General features: G+C 58.6%; 1 protein-coding gene across 1 annotated transcript in view; it reads right to left on the bottom strand.

The window, feature by feature from the left end:
- Positions 1 to 557: 557 nt before the first annotated feature.
- The window catches only part of ALPK1 (alpha kinase 1), a 100,439-nt gene continuing 73,000 nt past the window's right edge, over positions 558 to 27,996 (bottom strand). The window contains exons 5-15 of the mRNA XM_070414155.1: positions 22,733 to 22,931; positions 17,309 to 17,368; positions 15,510 to 15,596; positions 15,067 to 15,143; positions 14,448 to 14,543; positions 13,009 to 13,113; positions 7,878 to 9,891; positions 4,112 to 4,265; positions 3,427 to 3,589; positions 2,656 to 2,842; positions 558 to 1,008 (exon numbers count right to left, since the gene is read on the bottom strand). Of these exons, the coding sequence (XP_070270256.1) occupies positions 809 to 1,008; positions 2,656 to 2,842; positions 3,427 to 3,589; positions 4,112 to 4,265; positions 7,878 to 9,891; positions 13,009 to 13,113; positions 14,448 to 14,543; positions 15,067 to 15,143; positions 15,510 to 15,596; positions 17,309 to 17,368; positions 22,733 to 22,931 (3,342 nt within the window). The 3' untranslated portion in view covers positions 558 to 808. The remainder of the gene's footprint in view (positions 1,009 to 2,655; positions 2,843 to 3,426; positions 3,590 to 4,111; positions 4,266 to 7,877; positions 9,892 to 13,008; positions 13,114 to 14,447; positions 14,544 to 15,066; positions 15,144 to 15,509; positions 15,597 to 17,308; positions 17,369 to 22,732; positions 22,932 to 27,996) is intronic.

The raw sequence follows: 27,996 nt of genomic DNA, 5'->3' as shown, positions 1-27,996 counted from the left end.
AAAGCAGCAGCGGGGGGACCTGCACGTGGCCATGCACGCGTGCCCACAGCGAGCCAGTCATTCCCCTGCGAGGAGCTGGAGTGATTCCTTTTTACAATATTGCAATCGCTTCACTGTTATTGTGTCGCTATTTTTAAAAATTTTTTAAATCAAACTCAGAGAGTATTCGATGATGCCTATTTGCAAAGAGCTTTTTTAAAAAAATATTTTTTATTGATTTCAGAGAGGAAGGGAGAGGGAGATAGAAACATCAATGATGAGAGAGAATCATGGATCGGCTGCCTCCTGCACACCCCCTACTGGGGATCCAGCCCACAACCGGGCATGTGCCCTGACCGGGAATCGAACCTGACCTTCTGGTTCATAGGTCAACACTCAGCCGTGAGCCACGCCGGCCGGGTGCAAGGAGCTTTTTTGTTTTTTACTATGAATTAATTTTAAATTATAAGTATTTTTTCGGTATCATTTGATATTATAATATGACTTCCCCCTTTATTTTGTTAATAAGATGATCCCCCCCCCCCCATTTCTTTAATAAACGTGTTGGTTTGGGTTCTTAAGAAGCAAATACCAAGAAGGTGGGAGACGTGCAGGCATTTATTGGGGGAGAAGCCGAGAGAGGCCCCAGGGTCTGGCACGGGTCCAAGTGTGAACCTGAAATGGACTCATCGGTTCCTCTCACCATCCTCGGCCAGCCCTGCCCCAGGCCCCCAGCCCTCGGGACCAGGCTGCGCTGACCCCTGCACACCTGGAAGGGGGGACCTGGTCCCCGTGAGCGGCTCTCGAGGCTGTCGCACCCCCAGAAAGCCTACGAGTTGCTCCGCGTCTCCGTTGGCGGTCTTGTCAGGGAGAGACGCCGGCAGATGTCGTTGCACTGCGCGTGCTGGTGGTTGAAGAAGTAGGAGATGCCCCGGCTCCCGAAGTTGGTGGTGACCTCTCTGCGGCCCAGCGAGTGGATCTGGGGGTCCGTCAGGTAGAGCAGCCCCTTCCCGTCGCTGGTCACCCAGCCTGCAAAGCAGCACGCGTCTGAGGACGAGGCCTCGGGGGCGTCCAGGACGCGTCCCAGGAAAAGAGTTATGTGCTGAACAAAACACGGAGAGCCCACGTAATGGCGTTCTGCTGAGCGAGTGGATGTTATGAGCCAATGATGGCTTGAGGGAGAAGTGAATATTGGATCATTAAATCCGTCTCCTATCGATACCCAAAGGAATGGCTTTCAAGGCACCGGAGAGCAATAAAACGCACCCGCATTGTGACCAAAATCACAGGATTGGATCTTTCTTTCGTGGTTCACACCTTTCTTTGGTGCCTCAGTCGTTAATGTATCTTCGTTTGTGTGAGAAATAGTTAGCGAGCGCAGACACTGTACAGAGCACAGTGCTCGGCCCAGGCCCTGCGACGGACAAGCTTGTCTCGACCTGAGTGCTCGCGGGGCTAACGCTGTGGACGGGGCAGATGGGTAAGCGACCTGAGTAAGTATAACACACGTGTGACAGAGCGTGAGGACAGGCCCTGTGGGAGGGACAGAGAGGACCAGGGGTGGCCATAGGATTAATGATCATAAATCTCATGTATCATTGAAATAAACATTAGCCCTGGCCGGTGTGCTCAGTGGATAGAGCGTCCGCCTGCGGACTGAAGGGTCCTGAGTTCAATTCCCAACCAGGGCACATGCCTGGGTTACTTGATCCCCAGTAGGGGGTGTACAGGAGGCAGCTGATCCATGATTCTCCCTCATCATGGAGGTGTCTCTCTCCTTCCCTCTCCCTTCCTCTCTGAAGTCAATAAAAATATTTTTAAAAAGCAAGTGCAGAGTTTTGGCTAATAAATTCTGATAAATAATATACGAGATGAACGGAAACAAAATTAAGACACGAACGCAGAGAACGTAAAGGAACTCGGACTGAAGCACTCGCAGCTCTCTGTCCCCGGACGAGGACAAGCAGGTGTCTGGGGCGCCTGCTCTGCTCCACGCTGGGCGGCTGCACCCCCGCGTCAGGATGCCTGCGACCGCGCACGGCGCTGGAGGCGGAGGCGCCGGGAGGAGAGCGGGGGTTTTCACCCTCGGAAACTTAGAAAGCGGGTGCGTGTGCTCCGGGCCTCAGCCTCCCAGGAGGGGACCCCCGTCTCGTCGTGGATGAGTGGATGTCTTAGAGACGTACAGAACCTCGAGGCATTCTTTCAGGCATCATTTGCTCCCCAGAGTCAAATCGATCAATCGATTAATTTTTTATAAGTCAAGTCACCGTTTCATTCGTGCGTTTTTTTTTTTAAATCGGCGAGATGCACATTTATTTATTTAATTATTTTAAATATGTTTTAAAAAATTGGTTTCAGAGAGGAAGGGAGAGGGAGAGAATAGAAACATCAACGATGAGAGAGAATCACGGATCGGCTGCCTCCTGCATGCCCCACACTGGGGATGGAGCCCGCAACACGGGCCTGTGCCCTTGACCAGAATTGAACCCGGGACCCTTCAGTCCGAGGGCCGACGCTCTAGCCACTGAGCCCAACCAGCCAGGGCTCAAATAGACTAATTTAATTGCAAGCAGGCACTGCACAATCTGTTAAAGAGTGGTTGGCGGAGGTAGCTGCGAAACCTCACGCGTACACGCTAACAACACGAAACAGGAAGAGTAAGCCCCTTGCACGTACCTTGTAAATCTACTACGACATCCCTGTGGTTGGAAAACTCGTAAGAAAAGTGGCCGTACGCCAAGCCGTATTCGGTGGCTTTGTACTCGGTCTTCGCCACTTGCGTGTTATTGGATAATTTCACAAACTCCCCCAGTATGTAAGGCTCCACACTGACACACCCTTTTATCGTCTCGTCCTCTAAAATCTGAGAAACAGAAGCAGGAGGCGTGTGACGTACGGTGAGGGCACGGGTGAGAGGACGGGTGGATGGTCTGTGAACCTCGGCTTTGCCGATCAGGAGAATGGCGACTAGATCTGGTTTCCTTATCTGCATGCGAGGTGCCTAACGTTAATGGAATATCATAGAACCTACAGTTATTATTCTTTCACTGAAATGCTCCTGTCAAACTTGGGCCCTGATGTTTCCTTTTTTATTTTTTTAAATATATTTTTAATGATTTCAGAGAAGAAGGGAGAAGGAGAGAGAGAGAGAGAAAAACATCAATGATGGGAGAGAATCATGGATCGGCTGCCTCCTGCCCGCCCCACAATGGGGATCGAGCCTGAAACCCGGGCCTGTGCCCTTGCCCAGAATCGAACCCGGGACCCTTCAGTGTGCAGGCCAACCTCTAGTCACTGAGCCCAATCAGCCAGGGCTCATCATTGATGTTTCTGTCTCTCCCTCTCCCTTCCTCTCTGAAATCAATAAAAATATATTAAAAAAGAGAAATCTGACCTAAGAGGCATCCATGGGCCTGTCACCCCAAGCCCCGCCTGCGTCCATCTCACCAGCAGCGCCGCGGAGGGGACGTAGAAGATCTGGGTTGGGATCTGCTGCTCATAAAGTCGCTTGTTGAATTCCGTGACGTAGTGCTGGGCGGTCGCCTGGCGCTCCACGTCGGAGAAGTGCGGCCACAGTGCCTTCGGCTCCTTATACTCCTTCCCGACGTACCTACCGTTAGACAGAACCACCAGGTGACCTCCCCGAGCAGGCGGCCTTCCCTCGTCCGGCTCCACGCGGGGGTCTCCGAACCTGTCCCCTCCCTGCCCCGCCCTCCGGGCAGGTGCCCAGGCTGCATGCTCAGGCCCGCACCTGGGCTGCCTCACCTCGGGCCTAAGACGGCTCTCCTGCCTTTTCCCCGGCTCATTCGTTCACTCAGAGGGTGGCTTTCAGAGCTGAACTGGACTTTTTACCAGCATTTAAACACTCCTTTTAAATCCTCGCTCCACGAGGTTTAAAAAATGGGTATTTTTATTGATTTCAGAAAGGAAGGGAGAGAGAGAGAGAAACATTGATTATGAGAGAGAATCACTGACCAGCTGCCTCCTGCATGCCCCACACTGGGGATTGAGCCTGCAGCCTGGGCAGGTGCCCTGACCTCCTGGGTCATGGTCGACGTTCAACCACTGAGCCCCGCCGGCCGGGCTGAGCAGCCCTGTTCACAGCAGTGATGGCGATGTCTGCGATCAGTACCTCCCCAGCGTTTCTTCTTGATGGAGATAATGAACCCAAAAGGCGTTCCTCTGTCTGCCCTTCTTCGTCACCCTCAGGTAGTCCCCCAGGTACACAGCAGTCTCCTGGGCAGTCCACAGCTCCGACTTCTTGGAATATTTCAACAAAAGAGCATCTGTGAAAGGAAGGTCAGATGAAAGCGGACCTGGTTTTCCTAAGGATGGCACAGTTACCGATATAGTGGAAGTGGCTCGGGGCCCAATTCAGCTGATCTGACATCTTCAGCTTCTGTATACGTTTCTCAAAGGTTAGTCCCTTCCATGGAGACGAATAAAAAGTTATCGAAGAGCAATAAACAAGCAGAGCTTCACAAATAAGACGAAGACTAGCCTTTGATTCACAGAATCTTGTTTGTGGTGGCAACGTGAAGGTCAGGCCAGGGTTTCAGGACGAAAGGAGAGGAGAATAAAGGGCTATTTATTTATTTTGAAATACATTTTTATTGATTTCAGAGAGGAAGGAAGAAGGAGGGAGAGAAACATCAGTGATGAGAGAGAATTATTGATCGGCTGCTGCCTGCACGCCCTCTACTAGGGATCGAGCCTGAAACTCAGCTATGTGTCCTGACCGGGAATTGAACCACGGCCTCCTGGTTCCTAGGTCGATGCTCAACCACTGAGCTGTGCCAGCCGGGCTAAACAGAGACACCTCAGAGACATCCTGGAATATGTGCTACAGGCTTGGTCTTCTTCTGATGACCTGGGGGGCTCCAGGTAATGGGCTCCTACCTACGCCAGGTGCTATGGACAGAAGTACGTCAATGTCTTACCTCAGAGGTCCTGGCATTCCAGGGCCCCTAGATTGCGTGTTAAAGCACCCCCTCATCTCCTCTTCCTTGTTTTGTTTAATTTGGAAAAGCACAACAATTACTTGAGAAAATATAGCTACTGTACAAAGATATGAACTCACCTGGAAAAGGGAAAGATATGAAAAAATAAGGACTGTCTTCACCTTAAAGAATGAAGAACAGTCCGGCCGGCGTGGCTCAGTGGTTGAGCATCGACCTATGCACCAGGAGGTCACGGTTTGATTCCCAGTCAGGGCACATGCCCGGGTTTGGGGCTCCATCCCGTGTGGGGCGTGCAGGAGGCGGCAGATCAGTGATTCTCTCTCGTCGTTGATGTTTTTATCTCTCTTTCCCTCTCCCTTCCTCTCCTATATCTATATATCTATCTATATCTATATCTATATCTATACCTATATCTATATCTCTCTATCTCTATCTCTATCTCTATATCTATATATCTCTATCTCTATCTCTATATCTATAGCTCTATATCTATATCTACATATCTCTATCTCTATCTCTATATCTATATCTATATCTCTATATCTATATATCTCTCTATCTCTATCTCTATCTCTATCTCTATCTCTATCTCTATCTATATCATCTATATCTATATCTATATCTATCTATATATCTATATATATTTTAAAGAATGAAGAGCAGCGCCAGCAAGAAAGCACCCCTTTGAGGGAGAAATGCAGCATTTTGGGATGCTGTGTGATGTCACCTTTACGTGGAATTTAAAAAGAGGTCAGACTGTGGTTCCCAGTGGGGGAGGGGGGCTGGGGGGGGCAGCCAGAAGGTGCAGGCTCAGTGTAAGAGGAGCCAGTCCCCAGGACGCGGGCCCCACTGCGGGCACACAGGGCAGTTGTAGGAGAGGAAGCCCTAGGATTCTCACCACAAGGAGAAAGCTTTTTCTTCTTTATTTTGTCTTTCTTTCCCCTTTATTGTGTCTGCGTGAGAGGGTGGAGTGAGTGAACCCATGGTGATCATGTCACCAAACACAGGAGCAGACTGCCATGCTGCCCGCCTCCAACTCACACAGCGATGGGTGTCTGTGACCCCCCAATACAACTGGGGGAATGAAAACCATGCTGATTCCTGGATCCACACCCCAGCCTATGAGATTGGAATCTGGGGGGAGGCCTCGGAAGTTTAGGACCGAGCCCCAGGGGTTCCCGTGGGGTGCCAAGACTGAGAACTACTCAAGAATCCAGTGCTTAGCAACTCACATGTATTCTCCTAAAATGCCCTTTGCAGCAGTTTGTTGGGTTTTTAAAAATATTGATTTCAGAGAGGAAGGGAGAGGGAGAGAGAGAGAGGGAAACATCAATGATGAGAGAGAATCATGGATCGGCTGCCTCCTGCACACCCCGCACTGGGGATTGAGCCCACAACCCGGGCCTGTGCCCTGACCGGGAATCAAACCCTGACCTCCTGGGTCATAGGATGACACTCAGCCACTGAGCCACGCTGGCCGGGCTATATTGTTTTTTCATTCCAGTAACTGGTCAGTATCTTGGGCTTTATAATGGGTCCCCGGCCGAGAAAAGAACCCTGTTTTGTTCCTTCCTGCGTCGCCACCGCGTAGAAGCACTTCTGGATGCGTGGCCTGGGGCGCACCCCTTCCCAGTCTCAGTACAGAAAGTGACCTCCGGCTGCCCTTTGAGCAGGAGGCAGCTGCTGATTGCGGGGGCGAGGGGGGGGAGGGGAGCGGGGGAGGGGAGGGGGCGCGTCTGACCAGGAGCCTCTGGGCGGGGTGGCGGGGAAGCAGGTGTAAAGTCACTGCCCCCTGGAAGGGTGATGTCTAACTAGGCAAATTCTGTGCCCTGGAAGCTGAGAGGAGTGATGTTGAGAGGAGTCAGCTGGTTGCTCACGAGAATGAGAGGGGACTATGGCCCCAGCTGGTTTGACTCAGTGGATAGAGTGTTGGCCTGCGGACTGATGGGTCTCAGGTTCAATTCCTGGTCAAGGGCACATGCCCGGGTTGTGGGCTCGACCCCCAGTAGGGGGCGTGCAGGAGGTGGCCAATGATTTGCTCTCATTGTTGATGTTTCTATCTCTCTTTCCTTTCCTCTCTGAAACCAATAAAAATGCATTTTTAAAAAGAAAGGGGGACACAGACCCTGGGGTTCCTGCCTCCCGATGGCCCTGTGTGTCCTACAGCGAGTCCCCAGCACGAGGTGGCCCGAGGGGGCGTCTAATCCTGGGAACCTTAGAGCCCAGCGGCCCGAGTCAGGGAGGCTCTGCCGGACACATCGCAGGACACTCACAGAGCAGGACGGGGTCTCTGTCCCCTGAGCTTTAAGTATGGTCACAGCTCTGCAAGGGTGCCTCTGCCTCCTGGCCATGCACTCACCTCCCAGGCCATGCACTCACCTCCCAGGCCATGCACTTACCTCCCAGGCCATGCATTCACCTCCCAGGCCATGCACTCACCTCCCAGGTCATGCACCCACCTCCCAGGCCATGCATTCACCTCCCAGGCCATGCACTCACCTCCAGGGCTATGGACCCACCTCCCAGGCCATGCACTCACCTCCCAGGCCATGCACTCACCTCCGGGGCTATGGACCCACCTCCCAGGCCATGCACCCACCTCCCAGGCCATGCGCCCACCTCCCAGGCCATGCACTCACCTCCTAAGCCATGCACCCACCTCCCAGGCCATGCATTCACCTCCCAGGCCATGCACCCACCTCCCAGGCCATGCATTCACCTCCCAGGCCATGCATTCACCTCCCAGGCCATGCACCCACCTCCCAGGCTTTGCACCCACCTCCCAGGCCATGCATTCACCTCCCAGGCCATGCACCCACCTCCCAGGCTATGCACCCACCTCCCAGGCCATGCACTCACCTCCCAGGCCATGCACCCACCTCCCAGGCTATGCACCCACCTCCCAGGCCATGCACCTGCCACAGGCTGTGTACTTACCGTACGCCTGGTGCAGGCGGCTGGGCCTAAACACCCCTGTGCCCTCCAGCCTCTGGAGCAGCCAGTCATGCGTCACGCCTGCCAGGAGCTGTTCCAGGTCATGGGGCTGCAGTGTTCGAGCCTCGAGTGTCTCCTGCCGCGTCTCTCCCGCCAACGACCCGAAGGAACTCCCACTGGAGTTCAGGAAGGACCAGGGCTCACCCCCCTCAAAGGACCCCCTGGACGCAGTGGGCAGCCTCCACCAGCTCCCCCAGGAGGAGCCAGAGCTGCCACTGCCGCTGAGGCTGAGCTGGACGGGCTGGTTCCCCTCCTCCGTGGTGGTGCAGGCCTCCTGGCTCCCAGAGGCAGGGGGCGGCCTCGGAGCGCACGGCCCGGGGCAGCCACGCGGCCCGGTGGGGTCCAGCAGCTGCCCCCCCTCGTCCACGGTGGAGGCATCGGGGTCCACCTCCTGCTCTGGGACAGGGCCCCCCCTGTGTCTTGACTCGGGATATTGAACGGGCCACGGCGACGTGGTGGGGTGACGCACCATCGCGGGGCTTGCACCCAGAGAATCGCCCAGGACTCCGTGGGATTGGACGGCTTCTTCTGGGGTGCCCCGGGAGGGGGTCCCCCTAAACACAGGGCCTGCTCCTGGTGTGCGTCCCGCTCCCGGCTCCTCTCCAGACCTGTGTGCGGCATCGCCACCGACTGCTGGAACCTCGTCCGTTATCTCCAAGGTCTCTCCTTCTTGGAACGAAGGCTGTGTGGCCGCGCTCTGGGGCCCAAGGGAACCAGAAGACCCAGACGCAGACCCCGGTGAGGGCCCAGGGTGAGCAGAGGTGCCTCCGGGGCCTGTGGCTCTGCCCGCCCGCCTTGCCTCTGGGCCTCCCTCCGCCAGCCCTGGCCCGGGGGCCACGTGAGCGCCCACAGTGCTCCCAGGAGGGCAGGCGGCCAAGGGCATGTGACTCGGAGAGGACTCGGAAGGGCCATCCTCGGGCGCCGGGAAAGAGAGGCCTCGAAGCTCCGAAGACAGAGCACCCACAGCTGCACTGTCCCCACGGCTGCCCGGCTCTCCCGTCCCGGCAGCGGGCCCCCGAGTGTCCACCGGGCGTTCCCTGCCTGGCGCTCGGCGGGGTGACCTGCTGTCCACGTGGGCGTCCACCTCCTCCCAGCTGGAGGAGGAGCTGCACCCGGACAGCCTGCTCCAGGGACTGGAGCTCCCGCTGCCACTCAGAGCAGCGTCCCGGCCGCCGTGGCCTCGCAACGCGGCCTCGGTCTCCATGTCTGGGTCCAGGGAGACGTGGGATGCGTCCGAATGGATCCAGTCCCTCCTCCCCGCCCGCTGGGGCGCCTCCAGACTCCTTGTAGCGGCCTGGGAGGGAGACAGCCCCCCGCCTGTTTGGAGACACGGCCCGCCCTCAGCACCCACGGAGTCCGTGCCCCGTGTGTCCGTGCTCAGTGCCGTGATGCAGACGCCTGTGTCTGGAGCCTTCTGTTCATTTTTCTTGTTTCCACAGATGCTTTCAAACACTCCGCACACCGAGGTGTGGTGCTGGGCGTGGGCCTGGAGGACCGCCTGGAAGTCCACGCGCCCCAGCAGGAGGGGCCTGTCCAGCCCGCGCGTGAAGCCCGCGGGGACGTACGCCCCGTCTTCCAAACCCGGGAAGCTCTGAGCCTGTAGCAGGTCCTTCACCTGCGAGATCAAACCCATGATCTCCCGAGAGAGCGCCGCCCGTTCCGGGGCTGCAGCCGCCGCACCGAAGGCGTACAGCCTCCCCACGGCCTCGCGGCAGAGCCGGCGGGCAGCGCGGCCTGGCCCTGTGTCCCCGTGGAGCCGGCGGTGCACGGTGCAGAGGCTGAGCGCGGCCCTGAGGAAGCTGTGCAGCCCCTGCCTCCCGGGCACCGGCTCGTCCCTGCGCCAGGTGAGGAGGCCGATTTCAAAGGCCTCTCTGGCGTCGCGCAGATACGCCGCCCGCATCGAGGGGGGACAGGCGCTGGCGCTGGTGTAGGACAGCAGGCAGGTGCCCCGGATATTCTGGGAAAACACCAAACACAAAGGTAGACGTGGAGTTGGAAACTGGAGGTGACACGGGAAGAACCTCTCATTCCCGGAGGACAGTGTGAGAAATACTGTGATGTAGGACACCACGCGTGGGCCACGGCATTCTGGGGCAAACACACAATCGAACGTTGAAGTAAGAACCTGAGGTCTTGTCCGGCCGGCGTGGCTCAGTGGTTGAGCGTCGACCTGTGAGCCAGGAGGTCAGAGTTCGATTCCTGGTCAGGGCCCGGGTTTCAGGCTCCATTTCCAGTGGGGGCGTGCAGGAGGCAGCCAATCAATGACTGTCATCATTGATGTTTCTCTCCCTCTCTCTCCTTCCTCTCTGACATCCATGACATTATCTTATATAATAAAGAGGTGATATGCAAATTAACCTTCATGCCCTCACAAGATGGCTGCCTACGACCAGACCGGCAGGGGGGTTAGTGAGGGATGACCAAATGACTGAACAGCAGGCTGCGTGGGGCAGCCAGGCCAGCCGGGGGGTCGTGAGGGGTGACCAGGTCGACAGGGGGTGCAGTTGAGGGCAATCAGGCTGACAGGGGGGCAATCAGGCTAGCATGCAGAGGCAGTGAGGGGTGATCAGGCCAGCAGGGGGGGCAGTTAGAGGTGACCAGGCCGGTGGGGGGGTGCAGTTGGGGGTGATCAGGCCATCAAGGGGGGCAGTTGGGAGCGATTAGGCTGGCAGGGGGCAGTTAGGGGTGACCAGGCCAGCAGGGGGGCCAGTTGGGGGTGACCAGGCCAACAGAGGGGGGCAGTTGGGGACGATTAGGCTGGCAGGGGGGCAGTGAGGGTGACTAGGCCAGTGGGGGCGGGGGGCAGTTTGGAGCGACCAGGTCAGCAGAGGGGGGCAGTTAGGGGCAACCAGGCCAGCATGCAGAGGCAGTAAGGAGCGACCAGGCAGGCAGGTAAGCGATTAGGAGCCAGCAAATCCAGGATTGTGAGAGGGATGTCTGGCTGCAGGATGTTGGCGCCCAGATTGGACAGGGTGCAGGCTGGGCTGAGGGGATCCCCTCCCCCGTGCATGGATTTCGTGCACCGGGTCTCTAGTATTTATATAAAGAAAGAACCTGAGGCTTTTCTGGTGACGGGGAGGAGGGCCCGGAGGTCTGAGTGGCCGCTAAGAGCTGCCCATGAACCACGCCTCCCGTAGCCTCAGACTCTTTGATTAAAGGTGTTACATTTGTTGTTGCTGTTAATTTTAGCAAAGAGTCGTGGGACATGGAAGTTTCTCTATGCAAATAAGGCTTCTGTGTTTAAACATTATCTACACTAATAAAAGAGAAAAATGGTAATTAGCGTATGACCGCTACCCTTCCCATTGGCTAATCAGCGTATCCTTATGCAAATTAACTGTCAGCCAAGATGGCGGCCGGCAGCCAGGCAGCTGGAAGCGAACATGAGGGTTGCTTCCTCCAGGAACTGCAGACTCCAACGTTCCTGCCTGCCGCTGCCGGCCTCTGAGCTGGCAGTTTGAAACTTTGTAACAAATATAGCCGGCTGGGATCTCAGAGCTGAAGTTATACATTGTTTCGATTACAGAACGGCAAACAAACCAGCAGCGGAAGCCTCAGAGCTAGAGCCAGAGCTAAAGCTGGCCCAGAAGAAAAAAAAAAGAAAAAAAGGAGCGGTTGGGAGATTCGGTCAATCGCCAGCCTGAAGGCAGCCCTCAGCCCCTCACCCAGACTGGCCAGGCACCCCAGTGGGGACCCCCACCCTGATCCAGGACACCCTTCAGGGCAAACCAGCCGGCCCCCAGGCCTCTATCCTATATAGTAAAAGGGTAATATGCCTCCCAGCACCGGGATCAGTGGAGCCGAGAGGTCTCCTGGCACCAGATCAGCATGACAGGGGGCAGCGCCCAAACCCCCTGATCGCCCTGCGGCTCTGTGTGTGACAGGGTGTGGCATCCCAACCCCCTGATCAGCCCTGCTCTGTGTGTGACAGGGGATGGTGCCCCAACCCCCCACCCCCCCTCCACGGGCCCTGCCCTGAGTGTGACAGTGGTGGTGCCCCAACAGCCTGATCGGCCCTGCTCTGTGCATGACAGGGGGGAGCTCCCCAACCCCCTGATGGGCCCTGCTCTGTGAGTGACAGGGGGCAGCGCCCCAACCCCCTGATTGGCCCTGCTCTGTGAGTGACAGGGGGCAGCGCCCCAACCCCCTGATTGGCCCTGCTCTGTGCATCACAGGGGGTGGTGCCACAACCTCCCCATTGACCCTGCCTTGAGTGTGATAGGGGGCGGTGCCCCAACCCCCCAATCAGCCCTACCCTGAGCGTGACTGAGGGTGGCATCACAACCTCCCAATCCGCCCTGCTCTGTGCATGACAGGGGGCGGCGCCCCAACTCCCCTATCGGCCCTGCCTTGAGCCTGACCAGGGGCTGCACCTAGGGATTGGGCCTGCCCTCTGCCACCCAGGAGCAGGCCTAAGCCAGCAGGTCGTTATCTCCCGAGGGGTCCCAGACTGCGAGAGGGCACAGGCTGGGCTGAGGGACCCCCCTTTCCCCCCTGAGTGCACAAATTTTTGTGCACCGGGCCTCTAGTTCATTCAATAATAATCCACACAATAGGCTTCCACACCCCTCCGTGCATTTCAGTCCCCTGGGTAGTATTTCAAGAATCAGGGTTCGGGGAATCCCAGCAACTGGCATATACAGGGTTGTTTTAAAAAGGCTCCTATAGCCTGGCCAGCATTCTCAGTGGTTAGAGCGTCTGCCCGTACATGGAAGGGTCTCGAGGGCACGTACCTGGGTTGCAGGTTCGATCCCCAGCCCCAGTCAGGGCACATGCAGGAGGCAACCAACCCATGTGTCTCTCACATCGATGTGTCCCTCGCTCTCTCCCTTCCACTCTCTAAAAATCAATGGGAAAATGTCCTCAGCTGAGGATTAACAATCAATCAATCAATCAAACAACAGGCTGTGAGGGTCATCCCAGGTGCCAGGGACACTGCTCCGGAGCAGATGGCGGCTGGGCCTCCCGCTGGACTAAGGGAGCCCCCACCAGGATGTCACCACCCGCCCCATAAGCCTCCCGCACAGCGTCCGGCCGTGTTATCCGACCAGACCCGCCCCTCCCGCCTCCTCACCATGGCCGTGAGCACGAAGAGGGGCGTGTAGGGGCTGAAGGCGGCAGCCAGCTTGCAGGCTTCGGCGGCCGACAGCAGGCGGTGGGCACAGTCCCGCGTCAGGCCCTGGGAGAGAGTGGGGGCCACGGGCTGTGCCCACAGTTGTTCATCCATCAGCCAAAGACAGACCGTGACCCCCCCCACTTCTCTTCCAGATTCCCGGGGATGCCCCAGCCCCCAGCAAACTGTTTCAGAGCTGTGCCCAGAGAGGGGCCGCCCCAACACTCAGCCACCCCCCACCCCGAGGCCGCATGGGCAGGGCTGAGGTGCCCAGCGGCTTCCTCCCGGCAGGCCCACTGGAGGGACTCGGTCCACTTCGCAGCCACGTTAATGGCTGGCTTCCGAGTCATCCTCAGCTCTTTCATTCACGGTCTCATGGCAACCAGGGCTCCCCATTCGTTCTAGAAACACGTGCTGCATGCTCTGTGCATCAGGCTCTGTGTTAGGCACAGGGAGCTACGATTCTGATTCCGGTCGCTGCCAACAGCTGTGTCCTCACGCGGCATAGCGTCGAGCGCCGTGGCTGCCGTCACTTGGGACTTAACGGAATTGGCAACATCAGGGATCGTATACAAATCTCACTTTCCGCCCGGCCGGTGGCTCAGTGGCTGAGCGTTGACCTATGAACCAGGAGCTCAGGGTTCGATTTCCGGTCAGGGCACGTGCCCGGGTTGTGGGCTCCATCCCCAGTGTGGGGTGTGCAGGAGGCAGCCGACCCATGATTCTCTCTCATCACTGATGTTTCTCTCTCTCCCTCTCCCTTCCTCTCTGAAATCAATAAAAACATATTTCAAAAATCTGCATTCCCAAGCAGGGCAGGGAGCAGGTCTCTGTCCCCGCGGGACCCTACTCAGCCAGAGACCAGGCTCTGCCTCCTAGCGGCGGCCCATGCACACGCCTCGCGGCCTCTCTGGGCCTCAGCCGCTCCTCTCTAACGGGGGACGGTGCCTTCTGCTCGTAGGATCTCCCGGGGTCACAGGCAGACACAGCCTCCCTGAGCTGTGGCCGCGGGTAACTGTTAGGAATCGTTCTTGCTGAGGGCAGGGGCTCCACGTTTGAACGACGACGATGAAAGTTTTAAAGTTCCTGCCCCTTGAGACGGCCCAGGCGTGGACACTGAATTTGGTGAAAATTTGAAAGTGAGCGTATGCGGTTCCAAGCGTTTATCACTGTGGGGAGGTCGCAGATTCCCTCGCCCGTCGCTGTCCGAGTACAGGCAGCGTGCCAGGGGCTGGGACGATAGAGCGCCAGGTGGCGGGGGAACTGGGAGTCCGATGTCCCGCCAGGGGGAGGCGCTGTCCCCCCCACCCCCCAGTTCCCAGGCGGAGCACAGGGCAAACGGTCTACAGGGGCTGCCGCTTGGCACCGGGATTGGCAAGTGAGAGTCAGGCGACAGTTACCAGGGCCGCGTGGGGGTTGTTTTTAAACTTCTCGTAGTCTTGCTCGCTCATGGACACGAAGATGTCGGCCAGTATCCCCAGCGAGGTGGAGATGCCCTGGGAGAAAGAGAATCCCGTCAGCGCCGGCTCACGGCCCGGCCGGGCCCTCCAGCCCGCGGCACGAACCATCGCTCACTGTTATTGTCATTGTCGTGACCCTAGAAACGCTTTTGAATTGGATGCCGGAGGGACTGATGGCCGAGCCCCGGCCTCCTGAGGTCAGGACCCAGAGGAAGCACACGGCTGGCTAGCGGGGCGCGGCTGGGTGTCCAGCAAGCGTGTCTGTACCGAGGCCTGGCCCAGGCCGAGCGGGGCCGAGGCCCGTGCCTGCCGAAGCTGCGACCACATCCGAGGGGAACGAGCCGGAGTCAGAGACACGAGGCCTCGGGCAGGGACCCAGCCCTGCTCTCGCTTCCCCCGTGACGACGGGATGGAAACAGCGGACCCCGTCTCTGCCCCGGTGACCTGAGCCCACGCGGGGTGACACCCACACACTGGTGACCTGAGAGGCGACACACGGAATTGTGTGCAGGAGCGAACCAGCAGGACAAACGGGACAGGAGACACGTGCACGGCCCACCTTCCTGTCCGGCTGAGGAAGCGTCAGATACCCCACAATCGAGGCCCGGATCAGCTCCGCTGCTTCATACCACATCCCTGGAAAAGGGACACGGGCTAGGTCTGTGCCCTCGAGAGAGAAAACGCCTTGAAACCGACAGAAAGGAGCTTCCTCAGCTCCAGATAGACAGGGCTCAGATGGACAGGGCTTCAGTGGACAGGGGTGGACAGGGGTTGGGTGGACACAGGTCAGATGGACAGGGGTCAGATGGACAGAGGTTCAGTGGACAGGGGTGGACAGGGGTCAGGTGGACAGAGGTAAGATGGACAGGGGCTCAGTGGACAGGGGTGAATAGGGCTGGACAGGGGTTGGGTGGACATGAGACCCTGTACCTCATGCAGGCGGTGGCATGGGGAAGGGCATGGGGTGTGGCGTGGGGCGGGTAGAGGGGAGGGGGGGCGCACCCAGCTTCTGCAGGATCTGCCCTCGGATCTGCACGCAGACGGACTGCACCAGGACCCGGTCGCTCTCGTGTCTGTACAGCCAGGAGCCTGCGGTAAAGGAGGCCTCGAATCAGGACAGGGACGCGTGAAACCTCACTGTCCACGGAGGCCCTGTGACCCTCGGGACACAGATGGAGAGGCACCCTCGTCTGCCGTGGAGGGAGGCCCAGGAACGGCTCCTCCCTTGCCACCTCCCCCTCCGTCCCCTCTGAGAGGGGCACGTTCTGTGCGGGACCCACTTCCCTGCTCCGAGGGGACCGGCTGCTTCCCCTCCCGGGGCCTCAGCGCCATCCTGTTGCTGCAGGGCCGTGTGGGGAGTTCGCCCACAGCGACGCCCGTGGCCGTGGGGTGTCCTGAGCGAGGCGGGGTGGGTCCCGTCCACCCAAACACCCACCCAAGGCGGGGAAGGGCCAGGACTCCCACGTGAGCCTGTCTGAGAGCACGGCAGGTGCCATGCTGCCACGGGGCTGGAGCCGGACAGTTCGAGTGGCGGTGGTTCCTCCCGTGAGGAGGGTGAGGGCTGGGGAAGGCCCCGCACGCTGAGGTTCATGGATGAGCAAAGCGGGGTGGGGGGTGGGAGGGTGAGGGGGGAGGCAGGTGTGGAAACCGCCCGCTCAGACCCACTGGGACACCCTCCTCACTAGTCTGTCATGTCACCTCTGTGTTCACCCAGCTTCTAATCCCGGTGTGTGTGACTGTGTGTGCATGTGTGTGTGCGTGGGGGTACGTGTGCATGTACACACGTGTGTCTCTCTGTGTGCACAGGCATATGTCCATGTGTGGGCACATGTACACGCACATGTACACACGTGCACATGCACACACATCTCTGCACATGCGGGCATGTATGCACATGTGGACACGTATATGCACGTGTCTCTCTCTGTGCAGGCACGTGTGCATGTGGGTTTCTCTGTGCAGACATGCGTGCATGCGCATGGACATGTATGCACGCACACACGTTTGTCTCTCTGTGTGCAGGCATGTGTACACACGTGTCTCTCTGTGTGGGCATGCGCACATGTGTGCCTATGTGCAGACACATGCACACACGTGTCTCTGTGTGAAGGCACATGTACACGTGTCTTGCAGGTGTGTGTGGGGCCCCGTGTGCATGTACACACGTGTCTCTGTGTGCATGCAGTGAGTAGATGAGAAGCGTGCATGCTGTATGCTGGTGACGGTGGCCACACTGAGGGGTGTGGGGTCAGTATTTGTACTTCAAACTGCTTCTCGCTGGGAACGTCCGCCAGTTCGAAGGCTCTGGGCCTCCTGGCCGAGCAGACTGAGCGTGAACTGCTGCAAATTGTCGCCGACGCACTGGACACACTGGACACACGGGGCCAGAATCACGGGACCCGCTGACCAGATTCAGACCAGTATCCGAAGGCTTCAGCGACGTGTGTCCCAGCCCCTGGGACGTACTTGCTTTCATGTGGGATTCAGTATCCGCCCTGGCCCGGTGCTCAGTTGGTTGGAGTGTCATCCCGTCACCCCAAAAGGTTGTGGGTTCGATTGTGGTCAGGAGACATGCCCAGGCTGTGGGTCCGATCCCCAGTCTGGGCGCGTGCAGGAGGCAGCCTGATGGATGTTTCTCTCTCACGTCGATGTTTTTTTCTCTCCCTTCCTCTCTCCCTACAATCAATTTAAAAAACTTATCCCCGGGTCAGGATTAAGCGTATACATTAAAAAATATCGGGTCATTAAGCCGGAGCCTAGAGGCCTGAGGGCGGAGGCGCGGGGAGACCGGGCGCCCTCACCTGTTGCTCCCTTGTTGCTGATCAAACTGCTCAGGATGTACTCGGCTTTTAAAAGTTTCCCTGCAAAGAAGCACACGGATGCCACGCGGTCAGCTCTGCGCTCATGCTTTACACACAGTCTACCCCGAACACGCCACAGCAGGGCCACGGCCTCGGGGAAGCACTCGTGTCCACGTCTGACACCAATACCGTCATCGCGTGCGAGAGGGGGGAGGACGGCGGACTCTCAGGAGCGGGGAGGTGGGACGGCTCGTGTCTGCCACGCGATCAGGGTCGCTCATGAGGACACATCACGGATCCGACCTCTGTGTGAGGATGGCAGCCCTGCCCGCGGGACAGCGTGGCGGGCGAGCGGGGCTGGACGCAGGACTCACTCCCAGGAAGGGCCTTAGGGGATGGGAGGTTCTTTCTAAACTTCTCACCCTGTGGGTTACCACCACGTGGGAGGGGCCTCACCTGCAGCGGCTGTTTCTCCGTAAGCGGAAACTCGATCACTGACTGTCCCATCCGCCCTCCTCCACGCCCTCTGTGACCAGCCCCTGGGTCGCCTCGAAGTGACTTTTGCTCCGTCTGCCTCGGGCACCGTGGCCTCCTGACTGACCCTCGGACCTGCCAGTCCCTCACCAAGGGCTGGGACTCGAGTGTCTTCCCTTCTCCTCCAGCTAAACTGTCCTGGGACCTGCTGTGACCCAACCAGCACCTTCATGCTCGCTCCCCGCTCTGCCCCGTGCTCTAAGCAGACTATTTTAAAAATATATATTTTTATTGATTTCAGAGACTAAGAGCGAGGAAACATCAATGATGAGAGAGAATCATGGATCGGCTGCCTCCTGCACGCCCCACACTGGGGATCGAGCCCGCAGCCCAGGCCTGTGCCCTGACCGGGCGTTGAACCGTGACCTCCTGGCTCCTAGGCCGACGCTCAGCCACTGAGCAGCGCCGGCCGGGCTAAACAGACGACTTTTAAGCCGCGTGTTTCTCGGGTGTATTTCTGTCTTTTCCGGGTTTTGGGGCGCCTGCTCCCTGACTGCTCCGTGCGGTGCTGCCTGTGAACTGTGACCTCAGGCGCCCTGGCGGGCGGTCCCCCGGGGCCCGGTGCGCACTGCTCTGGAGCCCAGGTTTGCACGCGCCCAGCCGGGCCCTGGACACTCCATCCTGATCTAGCTTTTCCTGAGCTGTTTGGTGGGGTTCCCTTGGAGCGGGCACACTCAGGCTCCACACGCACGTTCGGCACAGACGTGGGGTTTTGCTTCTTTTGGGAGATTTTTTTGGCTCTCACCCAAGGCGGGGGCAGCCCGCAGGCCTCCCTGTCACAGGGCGGGCGGCGGGGGCTGTGCAGACCTCGGAGGGTCCGGCTCCTGCAGGTGTCTCACCCCCACGGCTCTGTCCCTGCCCCACACGGAGCGGGGCGGGCCCTTCCCGGGACCAGATCGTGTGTTTCGGCGCCTGCTGAGCGGTGTCTGCTGCTCTGACCGAACCTGCCGGGTCTCGGGCGCTTGGACGTCTAAGTCACTGTATCTGTGACGGGGGAAGGTCCATGTGTGTCAGCTTCTGTGCAGAGGGAGCTGGCGGGACCTTTCACTGGGGGGAGAGGCGTGACTGAGTTTCTGGGAACTGGGCGGGTCAGGGTGGCCCCTCTGGCCCGATGCCACACGCTGACCGCTGGGCCTCTGGGGTGTTTCGGGTGGACGCCAGGAGGGCGGGTCCCGGGGACAACAGGACGACGCGCCGTTCCCTCACATCGCACTGAGCCCTGTGGCCCTGTGACAATGCATGACTCCCCCTCTGCACCGGGGGCCGAGGCCGAGGACGGAGCCTGCAGCCGGGACAGCGCCTCCCGGTCCCTCCAGGACGCCCAGGCAGGTGGCGGCTCCAGAGACGTTCGGGCAGACGTTTGCACGTGAGCACCAAACGCTGGCTGTGCCCACCCCATGTAACCCCACCCCCATCCCCACCCCGCCCACAGCAGCGTCCTCTCTGAAATCAATAAAAATATATTTTTTTTAAAAGGCAAAAAGGCTGCGTAAAGCAAAGCTGTCAACGCATCTACTCCCCACTGGACCCCACCCCAGGGGACCCCACCCTACGGAACCCATCCCCACGGAACCCCACCCCCATGGAACCCACCCCCACAGAACCCATCCCCAAGGAACCCATCCCCACGGAACCCATCCACACAGGAACCCATCCCCACGGAACCCACCCCCACAGAACCCATCCCCACGGAACCCACCCCCACAGAACCCATCCCCACGGAACCCATCCCCATGGAACCCATCCCCACGGAACCCATCCCCAAGGATCCCCACCCCCACAGAACCTATCCCCAAGGAACCCCACCCCCACAGAACCTATCCCCACGGAACCCCACCCCCACAGAACCCCACCCCATGTAACCCCACCCCCATCCCCACCCCGCCCACAGCAGCGTCATGCACCCCACACGAAGGTGCCACACCAGCTGTGTCCCCACAGGGCTCTCCCCATGCAGCACGGCCAACTGTTGCCATCGGCAGGGACCTTGGTCCTCGGGGTCCCTCAGACCCACATGCTATAAAATGCCCCAGAACAGGACACGGAAGGGAAGGGACTTTCCCCAAGGTCAATGCTGTCCAGCAACCCCTCCCGCGAGTAAATAAGGGGGGAGGGGCACACGGAGGCCAGCTGTGCACGGGGGACGGAGGGCCCGGCCGTGGAAAGCCCGGCCTGTCCCGGAAGCTCGGCCCTCACTGCAGCCGCATCCCCGGGGCTGTGGTGAGTGCAACTCCTTGTCCAAGACACCAAAGTGCAGGCATCAACTTCCCAGAGACCAGGGTTATCCAGACAAGAGCCTCAGCCACAGCCTCAGCCTCAGCCTCAGCCTCAGTCTCAGCCTCAGCCTCAGTCTCAGCCTCAGCCTCAGCCTCAGCCACACCTCAGCCACAGCCACAACCTCAGCCACAACCTCAGCCATAGCCTCAGCCTCAGCCTCAGCCTCAGCCTCAACCTCAGCCTCAGCCACAGCCTCAGCCTCAGCCACAGCCACAGCCACAGCCACAGACACAGCCTCAGCCTCAGCCTCAACCACAGCCACAGCCTCATCCACAACCACAGCCACAACCTCAGCCACAGCCTCAGCCTCAGGCTCAGCCTCAGCCTCAGTCTCAGCCACAGCCTCAGCCACAGCCTCAGCCACAGCCTCAGCCTCAACCACAGCCACAGCCTCATCCACAACCACAGCCACAACCTCAGCCACAGCCTCAGCCTCAGGCTCAGCCTCAGCCTCAGCCTCAGCCACAGCCTCAGCCTCAGCCTCAGCCACAGCCACAGCCTCAGCCTCAGCCACAGCCTCAGCCTCAGCCTCAGCCTCAACCACAGCCACAGCCTCATCCACAACCACAGCCACAACCTCAGCCACAGCCTCAGCCTCAGCCTCAGTCTCAACCACAGCCTCAGCCTCAGCCTCAGCCTCAGCCACAGCCACAGCCTCAGCCTCAGCCTCAGCCTCAACCACAGCCACAGCCTCATCCACAACCACAGCCACAACCTCAGCCACAGCCTCAGCCTCAGCCTCAGTCTCAACCACAGCCTCAGCCACAGCCTCAGCCTCAACCACAGCCACAACCTCAGCCTCAGCCTCAGCCTCAGTCTCAGCCACAGCCTCAGCCTCAGCCACAGCCTCAGCCACAGCCTCAGCCTCAACCACAGCCACAACCTCAGCCTCAGCCTCAGCCTCAGTCTCAGCCTCAGCCTCAGCCACAGCCTCAGCCTCAGCCACAGCCTCAGCCACAGCCTCAACCTCAGCCTCAGCCACAGCCACAACCTCAGCCACAGCCTCAGCCTCAGCCTCAGTCTCAGCCTCAGCCTCAGCCTCAGCCTCAGCCACAGCCTCAGCCTCAGCCTCAGCCTCAACCTCAGTCTCAGCCTCAGCCTCAGTCTCAGCCTCAGCCTCAGCCACAGCCACAGCCTCAGCCACAGCCTCAGCCTCAACCACAGCCACAGCCTCAGCCTCAGCCTCAGTCTCAGCCTCAGCCTCAGCCACAGCCACAGCCTCAGCCACAGCCTCAGCCTCAACCACAGCCACAGCCTCAGTCTCAGCCTCAGCCTCAGCCTCAGCCTCAGCCACAACCTCAGCCATAGCCTCAGCCTCAGCCTCAGCCTCAGCCTCAGCCACAGCCTCAGCCTCAGCCACAGCCTCAGCCTCAGCCACAGCCACAGACTCAGAATGTGGGTGAGGCTGTGGCTCATCTCGGGGGGGAGCAGCTCCCATGGTCCTCAATTCTTTCACTCGTGGACATGAGAGCGGTGGCCGCATGTTTCTAACCCTCACATCGTCGGGAATTAAAGACTGAGAGCCTGTGGAGGGGTCCCACTGCACACACCGGCCAACCCCTCCACTCTGCCCTCCGTTACCCAGAAGTTACAGACGAGCCTCCCTCTCCATTCCACTCGCAGGGGCAGGAGGGGAACAGGCACTTTAAGCAAATCGGGGGGGCAGTGCCCATGTCCCATGTCCCGTGTCCCGTGTCCCGTGTCCCGTGTCCCATGTCCTATATCCCATGTCCTATATCCCATGTCCTGTGTCCCATGTCCCATGTCCCGTGTCCCATGTCCTATATCCCATGTCCTATATCCCATGTCCCGTGTCCCATGTCCCGTGTCCCATATCCCATGTCCTATATCCCATGTCCTATATCCCATGTCCCGTGTCCCATGTCCCATGTCATATATCCCATGTCCTATATCCCATGTCCTATATCCCATTTCCCGTGTCCCATGTCCTATATCCCATGTCCTGTGTCCCATGTCCCATGTCCTATATCCCATGTCCTATATCCCATGTCCTGTATCCCATGTCCCATGTCCCGTGTCCCATGTCCCGTGTCCCATGTCCCATTTCCTATATCCCATGTCCTATATCCCATGTCCTATATCCCATGTCCTATTTCCTGTGTCCCATGTCCCATGTCCTATATCCCATGTCCCGTGTCCCATGTCCCATGTCCTATATCCCATGTCCTGTGTCCCATATCCCATGTCCTGTGTCCCGTGTCCCATGTCCTATATCCCATGTCCTGTATCCCATGTCCCGTGTCCCGTGTGCGTGACGGGAGCCTCGGTTACTCCGTGTGCTTGTCAGGGGCCCTCCAGCGAGGAGCCGGGCCCAGGGAGGAAGAAGTCTAACCTGATGCTCACAGGCTCCTCTCCAAGTGCAGCGATGCAGGCCCCTCTGTCCGAGAGCAGCGGGACGGCTTTGTGAGGAGACAAAAGCTCCAACTAGCATGTCCCACCCTTGCACGATTTTCTCCGAGCTCTGGCCCTGCGAGCCGGTCATTGTGCCGGAGGAGGGGTGGGAGGGGAGTGGGGGACAGGCGGGAGGGGCTGGCAGGGCAGGCCACATCCTCAGGGTCAGGTCGGCCAGGAGGGCGGGGCAGGTACACCTACCTGCGTTGAGCGCCACGCGGGCCTGGCGGATGACCAGCTGCGGGGCCAGGGGCGTGCTGGGCCACAGCCGGTGCAGCGCCTTGGCGACCCTCAGGAGCTGGCGGGACGCGTCGAGCCCGTAGAGGAGCCGGTCGCTCAGGAACAGGATGGCTGCCGCCGTGGCACTGTCCCCGTTGAGGATGGCAGCCTTCAAGGACACCTGGAGGTCATGCAGGGACACAGTGAGCCCGAGAGACGTGGCACCTGCCCGCAGAGAAGAAGGCGGCCCAGGAACAAGCCTGGTCTTTGGGGTGTTTTTTTATTAAACAGGAGCATTGCGCCCTGGCTGGTGAGGCTCAGTGGATAGAGCGTCGGCCCGGGGACTGAAGGGTCCCGGGTTCAATTCCAGTCAAGGGCACGTATCTGGTTTGCAGGCTCAATCTCTCACCCCGGTGGTCGGGGCGTGTGCAGGAGGCAACCAATAGATGTGTCCCTCTCACATCCATGTTTCTCTCTCTGTCTCTCACCCTCCCTTCTGTTTTCTCTAAAAATCAATGGGAAAATATCCTTGGGTGAGGATTAACGAAAGGAAGGGAGGGAGGAAGGAAGGAAGAAAAGAAGGGAGAGGGGGAGAGAGAGAGAGAGAGAGAGAGAGAGAGAGAGAGACTGCATTAGGCCACTGAGCAGAAAGAAAAAACATAAGGCCAAGTCCAGTCCAGCTGCAGGAATGACAATACTCCTTCCCTTCCTTTCCCCACACCATTCCTGAATCACACACGTGATAAGGCGTGTTTCCTCACACCACAGGTGAACATGGAACACACCCTGCTTCCCACGCCTCCTCCCCATCATGTCACTCCTTTTGCCCGGGCCCTGGCCCAGGGGCGGCTGACCGTCCGGCTGGCACGTGGGGGAAGGACCTGGCGGTCGTCTCTCTCGGGAAGGAGCCGCCCGAGGCAGCGGGATTCCTCGTGCACACCTGTCTCACCTGGAGAGCCGCCCATCTGCGGTGTTCGCTTGGCCCAGCCCCTCCTGTGACAGGTTGGGGTGCCCACACAATCCCGGGGCTCGAGGAGCAGACCCCTGTGCTGCAGCACAAAGTTTTTTCTTCCAGCTCGGCCTTGACCTGAACTAGAGGTAAACTCGGTCTCATCTGCCACGCCTTTTGCTGAGGAAGCTCCTTCTGCCTCCGGGGCCCAGGAGGGGGAGGAGGTGTCATTTGTCTGATCCTCCAAGGACCCCGCCGTTCCCACTGCCCGAGAGACCATGGCTCCCTTTGAAGCAGCCGTGATGTCCCTACTTGACCTTGACCCCCACCTTCCCAACCTTGACCCCCATCTCCTTGACCTTGACATCACCTCCCTGACCTTGACCCACCTCCCTGACCTTAACACCACCTCCCTGATCTTGACCCACCTCCCTGACCTTGACACCACCTCCCTGACCTTAACACCACCTCCCTGACCTTGACCTACCTCCCTGACCTTGGCCCCATCTCCCCACCCCACAGGCAGCTCACGTCTTCGCTCCGAGGACCCGCCTGATGCCGCTCCATGGCTCTCTGGCCTGGCTTGAAAGCAATAACTCTATTAATCCGAGCGAAGAAACACAGAGAGAATTTGCCAGCGACAGGACGGAGAGGAGCAGAAAGGAGGGTGCAGCTGAAACAGATTTATGGGCAACACCAGAGCGAAGACCCAGGAACGCGGACAGGACGCAAACCCGCCTTCTCGTCAGCGCGGCCCCTCACGCTACGTGCGCGTCTTCATAATGAAACGCATCCCAGGTTCTGAGTTTGCCGGAGCCTCTGCTCCTCCCCACTGACACCCCCCGACGGCCGCGGGGCGTGCAGAGCTTAGACTGGGGCGTGTCAAGCGAGCCATCCGTCCAAGGAACCCAGGGTTCAAATGTCAACAACTCATCAGACTGTCAGCTCCCAGATGGCAAGCAGCCCTGGCTCGGTTTGTTGGAGCGTCCACCCCAGATGCCCAAAGGTTGAGGGTTCGATTCCCAGCCAGGGCACAAGCCTAGGTTGCAGGTTCAGTCCCGGTTTGGGCTCGTGCAGGAGGCAGCGATGGATGTTTCTCTCTCACATCCATGTTACTCTTTCCCTCTCCCTCTCTCTCTCTCTCTCTCTCAATCAGTGGTTCTCAACCTTCTGGCCCTTTAAATACAGTTCCTCCTGTTGTGACCCAACCATAAAATTATTTTTGTTGCTACTTCATAACGGTAATGTTGCTACTGTGATGAATCGTCATGGAAATATCTGATATGCAGGGTGGTCTTAGGCGACCCCTGTGAAAGGGTCGTTCGACCGCCAAAGGGGTCGTGACCCACAGGTTGAGAACCGCTGCTCTAAATCAACAAGCAGATCCTTGGGTGAGGATTTGTTAAAAGGACGGAGAAGAAATGACGGTTTTGTGTCTGCCCAGCTGTCTCGGGGGGTGGGATGGGGGGACGGGGGACTTCCTCCTCAGGGCGCACAGCAGCCTCAGCCACTTTCTGCAGAACTTCCGGCTTCCACCAGTATTACCTCATTTCACTTTATTGTCACTAAAAAGTCCAAGTGAAATAAGGAAACTGGGGCTGAGAGGTTCCGTGACTTTCCAAGTTACAAAGTCAAAAGGGTCAGAGTCAGGAAGGAACTCAAGTCCCTCTTTCCTCTTTTTATTATTATTCACTAGAGGTCTGGTGCACAAAATGTGTGCACGGCGGTGGGGTGTCCCTCAGCCCAGCCTGCACCCTCTCCAACCTGGGACCCCTCGAGGGATGTCTGACTGCCCGTTTAGGCCCGATCCCACCTAAACGGGCAGTTGGACATCCCTCTCACAATCCAGGACTGTTGGCTTCCAACCGCTCACCTGCCTGCCTGCCTGATAGCCCCTAACCACTCGCCTGCCTGCCTGATCCCCCTTAACCACCTCTGCCTAGGCCCCCGCCACTGCGGCTTCATCCAGAATGACATCTGGAAGGTTGTTCAGCTGTCCGGTCTAATTAGCATATTACACTTTTATTATTATAGACTAGAGGCCCAGTGCACAAAAACTTGTGCACTCGGGGGGAAAGGGGGTTCCTCAGCCCATCCTGTGCTCTCTCCCAGTCTGGGACCCCTCGGGAGATAATGACCTGCTGGCTTAGGCCTGCTCCCGGGTGGCAGAGGGCAGGCCCAATCCCTGGATGCAGCCCCTGGTCGGGCTCAGAGCAGGGCCGATTGGGGAGTTGGGGCGCCGCCCCCTGACACGCACAGAGCAGGGCCCATCAGGGGGGTTGGGGCTCCATACCCTGTCACACACAGGGCAGGGCCCAACAGGGGGTTGAGGAGCTCCCCCCTCTCACTCACAGAGTAGGGCCAATAGGGGAGTTGGGGCACCGCCCCCTGTCACACACACAGCAGGGCGGATCAGGGGGTTGGGACGCTGCCCTCTATCACCCACAGAGCAGGACTGATCAGGGGGTTGGGGCGCCGCCACTGTCACACTCAGGGCAGGGCCGATGGAGAGGTTATGGCTCTACCCCGTCACACACAGAGCAGGGCCCGTGGGGCAGGGGGTGGGGGGGAGTTGGGGCGCCGCACCCTGTCACACACGGAGCAGGGCCCGTGGGGGGGTGGAAGTTGGGGCACCGCACCCTGTCACACACAGAGCAGGGCCGATCAGGGGGTTGGGGCGCTGCCCCCTGTCTCGCTGATCCGGTGCCAGGGGGCCTCGAGGCTCCGCTGATCCTGGTGCTGGGAGGCATATTACCCTTTTGCTATATAGGACAGAGGCCTGGGGGCCGGCTGGTTTGCCCTGAAGGGTGTCCTGGATCAGGGTGGGGGTCCCCACTGGGGTGCCTGGCCAGTCTGGGTGAGGGGCTGAGGGCTGCTTTCAGGCTGGCGGTTGTTGATTGAAGCTCCCAACCGCTCCTTTTTTTTATTTTATTCTGGGCCAGCTTTAGCTCTGGCTCTAGCTCTGAGAGCAGGTATCTGGTTTGTTTCGGTTCTATAATCGAAACAATGTATAACTCCAGCTCTGAGATCCCGGCCTATATTTGTTAGAATGTTTCAAACTGCCAGCTCAGAGGCCGGCAAGGCAGGCGGGGAACGTTGGAGTCTGCAGTCCCTGGAGCAAGCAAGCCTCATGTTCGCTTCCAGCTGCCTGGCTGCCGGCCGCCATCTTGGCTGACAGTTAATTTGCATAAGGATACGCTGCTTAGCCAATGGGAAGGGTAGCGGTTGTACGCCAATTACCATATTTCTCTTTTATTAGTGTAGATTATTATTATTATTATTTTATTATTATTATTATCATTATTGTGGTCAAAACATAACATTTACCCTCCTGACCATTGTAAGTGTCCAGGTCAGTGGTGTTGAGTGTAGTCACATGGCTGTGGGTCTGATCCAGAGCTTTTCATCCGGCAAATATAGAATCTAAGCTGGCCCCGGCCGGTGTGGCTCAGTGGATAGAGCATCTGCCTGTGGACTGAAGGGCCCGGGTTTGATTCCGGTCAAGGGCACAGGCCGGGGTTGTGGCTCGATCCCCAGTGTGGGGGGTGCAGGAGGCAGCTGATCAGTGAGTCTCTCTCATCATTGATGTTTCTCTCTCTCTCTCCCTCTCCCTCTCCCCTCCTCTCTGAGATCAATAAATATATATTTAAAACAAACAAACCAAACAAACCTTCTAAACTCGCTAATGGCTCCCCTGTCCCTCTCTCTCCAGCCCCGGGAAACCACGGTTTCTATGAAGTTGGCTACCCCAGGTGCCTCGTATGAGCGAAACCACAGGGTGCTCATCATTGTGTGTCGGGCTTATTTCACTGAGCGATCCCTCCAGGGCCTCGCCTGCTGCCGTCTGTGATGGGGGAACGTGCCGTGGTGGGTGGACCACACTGTGTGTCCACTCCCCTGCGGTGACATTGGAGTTGCCCGCCCTCCTGGCTGCTGTGACGAGGCGCACGGGTGTGCAGGCAGCTCCTGGGGACGCTGCTTCCCTTCCTTTGGGTGAAAACCCAGGTTTCCTGACGTCTGGGCGGCTGCTTCAGGCTCAGGAAGACGCGGGGGACGCTCAGCACGGAGCCCGGCTCCACGTGGGGCGAGCAAATGACAGGGAACACGAAGGAAAACAGGGAAAAAAGGCAACTCATGTTCCCGCTGCCGTGCGTGACCAAACAGCGATGAGCAGAGACGCTCCCCTAAGTGAGTGTCTGGGGGGGTTCAATGGGGTGAAAAGGGAATGAAATTCACGCCGCCGATACCTCGAAGGCTCATCCCAGGAAATGTCTGCCCCTTGTTCAGTCCACCCCCT

This window comes from Myotis yumanensis, unplaced genomic scaffold (assembly GCF_028538775.1).
Source record: "Myotis yumanensis isolate MYYU_CA2020_CCGP unplaced genomic scaffold, mMyoYum1.0.hap1 SCAF_5, whole genome shotgun sequence".
Lineage (NCBI taxonomy): Eukaryota > Metazoa > Chordata > Mammalia > Chiroptera > Vespertilionidae > Myotis > Myotis yumanensis.
This window is presented reverse-complemented; position numbering and strand designations above follow the sequence as displayed.